This window comes from Electrona antarctica (genome assembly GCF_951216825.1).
Source record: "Electrona antarctica genome assembly, chromosome: 20".
Lineage (NCBI taxonomy): Eukaryota > Metazoa > Chordata > Actinopteri > Myctophiformes > Myctophidae > Electrona > Electrona antarctica.
In genome coordinates this window covers 32,005,855-32,010,854 of record NC_136801.1, presented here as the reverse complement: position 1 = coordinate 32,010,854, position 5,000 = coordinate 32,005,855, and the positions used below count along the sequence as shown (strand labels likewise).

Genomic DNA, 5,000 nt, shown 5'->3' with positions numbered 1-5,000 from the left:
AGTGACAACTGACTGACGTGGGGGGTCTGGGGCAGTGGAGCATGGTCAGTTATACCGCGTGTAACTCAATACTTTCTCTGTCATAGTGTGTACAGGAAGATATGTTTAGATAGAGATAGAGAGAGAGCGAGAGAGAGAGAGAGAGAGAGAGAGAGAGAGAGAGAGAGAGAGAGAGAGAGAGAGAACACTAACTAATGAACTCAACCTAAAGTTAATTCTCTTACAAGAATGTATTCATTATATTCAATATTCTCTTACTGTAACAGTGTAACTTAATGTCACACATCTGGTTCCTATTTAGGAAGAATATTGGGAATATAATGAATAGTGAAAATGATAATAAAAATGTACTTCATGCATAAATAAAAGTATGACAAAATGTATACTTAATTAAGTGAATGTTGACAAACATAACTGCAAGCTTACACAGTAGGAAGGAGAGCTTGGATACCTGAAGGTCCAGGTCATATGTGACTAAATTTGACTGCCTTTGGATTTTTTTGAATTTTTGTTTTTTCATGTCATATGAAAGCAGGAAATCATAGCTTCAAATTGACATATTGGTTCAGTTTGACCCACCAGTTTTGAAGATATGGCTTATAGAGTAATGTCTTGCAGAAAACAGCGAGTTGAGAAAACAGGCTTGAAAGGTTCACTTCTGTGGACTCTAACATTACACCTAGCTACATGTTTAAGCATTTATTTCATATTTACATGTCGATTTCAGCTCTGACACTTATTTCAGACATGCTCTAGTATGTGAAGAGTCTGCCACCTCTGGTGGTCTATTTGGATGGAAGCAGATCTCTCCCAGTGACAGCTAACTGTCACAATCTGCGAGTTATGGAATTATTTCCAGTTCTGACGTCCTAGTTCCATTCCTGAGACATTCCTCATTGTAGACATGGGGTCTAGGAAACTGTATGTGTGTGCACATCCGCACGTGCACGCGTGTATGTGCGGAGCACGTAGGCTGCAGTTGGTGTGTAAATTAAGCTGTTTGGGCATTTGACCTCTGGGGTCAATGGCTACTTTCTTTCTCGCTGCTCTTCAGATGCATGTGAAGTTGTTGTTCATAGCATCAGCAAAAGCGTGGATCAGAGGATATGTTTGATCATAGTGGAATATTCAATTGATATGTTATCATTACACAGGCCTTAATGTGTAGCGGAAAAAAACACCAATCTGTCCCGCTCCTGCATGCTAAAGCACAATATAATAAGCCCAAATCCGACACCAAATCAACGTGCACGATCTCTGGGGGCGCACGCACGTGCAGTCGCGCAGTGTGATGGAGTTGTAGCGAGGTGATGATGATGATGTGCGGCTTGTGCGCTCGCACACCAGACGCGCTGGTCCTGATCCACACAGACAGCCACAGCCAGGCACAGAACATGTCCCTACCCAAAACACTGAGGTAAACATGTTGTTTCCACCGAAAAATAGCTTCCAATAGCTTGTTATTTTGCATGGAGGAGCGCTGTGTGACTGTGTGTACATGGTCGCCTCGGGCACAACAAAACACTCCCACAGTGGAACCTGATTTATCCTTCGTCATACAACGTGTTGCGTGCCTGAAAATAGCTGATTGAAATGATGCAATGTTTTTGTAATGAACACACCTCACTCAAATCATTATAAATATATTGCATTGATGTTAACGTGATAGTGTAATCGTTGTTTTATCATTCCTATTCATTTTGTAATGTAATTGTGTTTTTCTAGTGAATATAAAATCATTGTATTGACATCATTGTTATTATTGTGATGTAATGATTGTGTTTTTCTAGTGAATATAAAATCATTGTAGCCTATTGACATCATTTTTATTTTGTTAATATTGTAATTGTGTTTTTCTAGCGAACACGCCTCACTTCCTGCACATCAAAGGCGTGGAGGTGAACGCCAGACAGACGGCCACGTTCCACTGTACGGTCAACGGACGACCTCAAAACTACATTCACCTCTGGCTTCAGGTAATTATCCACCTCATTATCATCACATTCGATGTTGCGCAACAGTGGGACGTCATCGAAAATGTTCCCCCCATGTTTAGCCGACGAGACCGAAAATCTTAAAACGTTAATAACTCTTGATCTAAATCATCCCGTCCAATTCTAAGCAAAGATCATGTGTTAGACGGCCCACCACGGTCCCGTCGCTAGTCGCGGTAGAATTAATCATACCTCCCGTTGTTGTCGATTGGCTCTAGTGTGTTTTGGCTACATCTAGCTGCTTCAGCCACATCCGGGATAACATCCAGAGAGTCGGTAAAAGTGCTCCGCTGCTATAAATCGCTGGGCGCTATGATTTAATGGATTAAATAACCCTGGCCGTTCGGGGTGTTAATTATAATTACTATGTTTCATAAATATTCTCTTTTTTGCATTTCCAGGCTTAAAATAATTTATTTAAATAAATGGCCACCACTGATATGCCCTATAAACAGAAAATGTGACCTCGTTAACATACATGTAATCACAAAAATAAAGCTCCATGAATAATTGTGGAATGAAAAGAAAAAAAAAGAAAAACTGTCAATTTTAACGTTGAGGTTCCCAGTAGACCTGTATACATTTGTAAGTAGTTATATCAGTGCAAATCAACATCAGCTGGGTTAGCGTAAATGTACAGGGTATATTTATTTATTCTATTTTACCAAGCTGTCACACGAGAAGCATCTCATGATGAGTAAAAGCAGGTAAGAGCTGCTCTGAAAACATTCGCAACCTGACTTTTGGCTCAGCATCAAAATGGAACTGGTCACAGGCATATTGTGGATATTCCAGTAAGCCAAGGACCACTACTCTGAAAGACTATTTCTGAAAGAGCTCCAAGAAACACTTGGAGGCAGCGAGAGAGAAAACAATAGGCAATGCACTCCACCGCCAAGGTGGAGTGTATTGCCTCTCAGGTTGTGAATGTCTTGAGGGAGCACTTTCATTTTTACCTACCAGGAGATTTTTTTTCAATTTGCAATAACCCATTTAGACCTGAGGACGATTCTACAAATGCCTTCTAAATCCTGACAGTTTTCTGAAAAACCCATGTTTCGATGTCAGTGGTGCTCAAACATTTTCATGTCAAGGACCCCCAAAAATATATGCAATCGGCCACCGACCCCCATCTAAAAATATGTTGTTCCAGGGACCTCCCAGAAGCAAAGAGTTAAAAACGTTCGCTCTGAAAGAATATATATTCAAAGCTTTGCACCACATTTTCACGATTTTTCAAAAATATCAGATCTACAAGCGTGTAGCGCGTCACTCGGTGCCGTGCTATGAGCTTGTAGATCTGCTATTTTTCAATAGCTAAAGCATAACATGATGCTTAAAACACCAAAAGGGGTTCCCGTCCTGAATTAGATAAACCACCTGATGCTGATTTGCACAGATTCCACAGACAGTGCACTTTACTTTTGTGGTTTCCTTTACGTGTGTGGATTTCTAGAGTTAATTCCAATGCCTGGTAAGAATTTCATGTGAATATATCATCATTGGAAATAATTTACTGGACTGAAAACTGAAAAGGTTGAGGCGTGCAATACTTATTTCCCCCACTGTGCATAATGTGTGTGTAGATGTATATTTATAGACAATAAATGTTTTAATGGGGTGAAATTTGTATACTTACAGTATATAGAATTAATATTGTATTTCAGGGTATTGGGGGTGTAATTGTATGCAATATATTATTAATATTGTATTTCAGGGTATTGGCGGTGTAAATGTATTAGACATATTATTACTATTGCATTTCAGGATATTGGAGGTATACTGTGTAAATATATTAAATATATGATTAATATGTCAGGGTATTGGGGGGGTGTAAATGTATTAAACATATGTATTACTATTGTATTTCAGGGTATTGGGGTGTAAATGTATTACACATATTATTACTATTGTATTTCAGGGTATTGGGGTGTAAATGTATTAAACATATTATTACTATTGTATTTCAGGGTATTGGGGTGTAAATGTATTAAACATATTATTACTATTGTATTTCAGGGTATTAGGGGTGTAAATGTATTAAACATATTATTACTATTGTATTTCAGGGTATTGGGGGTGTAAATGTATTACACATATGTGACCACACGCGATATAGGGACTGCCATCGCGGGGGTGGCAATTGTTGAGGACAGCTGAAAAACTATTTTCTTTGTCCTTTTATTTTTCTGTCTAAAATAATCTGAAGCTATATTATTATTCATGTCATGTTAGAGCAGGTCTGTAATAAATGTCAGAGCTGATATCGACATATAAATATGAAATAAATGCTTAAACATGTCACTATGTCTAATGTTATAACCATTGGGTTAACCAATGCTAACTAGACATACGGCTTCCCTGCTAAAGTATGCAAATTCCGCTAAAATCCGCCTTTTTGTACACAATCGTTTTGGAAGATAATACTAGTCTTTTACTAACTGGCTAACAGAAATAGCACAGAAAGAAGTATTAACAACGATATTTTGTAAAAAGTGTGTTTATTTTGGTCCGCCTAAAGCTAATTCATGCTAATGTTCCAGCTGGGGGCACTGTTGACCACAACAATGGAAAATGCGGAAATGGCTTCCTATTTCCAATAGCAGAAGAAGAAGACTCGAATGAATGTATTGTAAACATTGTAACATTATGTCACCATAACGTGGTTATTATTAGTTGCTTTGGAATGTACCTGCCATGAAAATTAAGGTCATAATAACGCAGATCGCATCGATATGTAATATAGCGCGATAATGTACTTGTTTTAGCTTACAGGATTGATATCAATATATTAGCTAAATGTAGCTAACGGCTATCATTGTGGGGTTGCCAGTTTCTGCGAGAGAAATAAGCAACCCGGTATATAAAAACAAGCCCAAAATAAGCGAAAATAGCGGATCTACATGCATACAAACAACACAAATCTTGTGTCTGGCATAAATTATTTTCAGATGGGGGTCTGCAGACAAATAATAATAATAACAGGCTAATGAAACAGAGGAATTA

At 38.3% G+C, this 5,000-nt stretch overlaps 1 protein-coding gene across 1 annotated transcript in view; it reads left to right on the top strand.

The window, feature by feature from the left end:
- The window catches only part of LOC306913142 (receptor-type tyrosine-protein phosphatase mu-like), a 170,287-nt gene that overhangs the window by 64,903 nt on the left and 100,384 nt on the right, over positions 1–5,000 (top strand). The window contains exon 6 of the mRNA XM_079489698.1: positions 1,861–1,976. Coding sequence (XP_079345824.1) covers positions 1,861–1,976 — 116 coding nt within the window. The remainder of the gene's footprint in view (positions 1–1,860; positions 1,977–5,000) is intronic.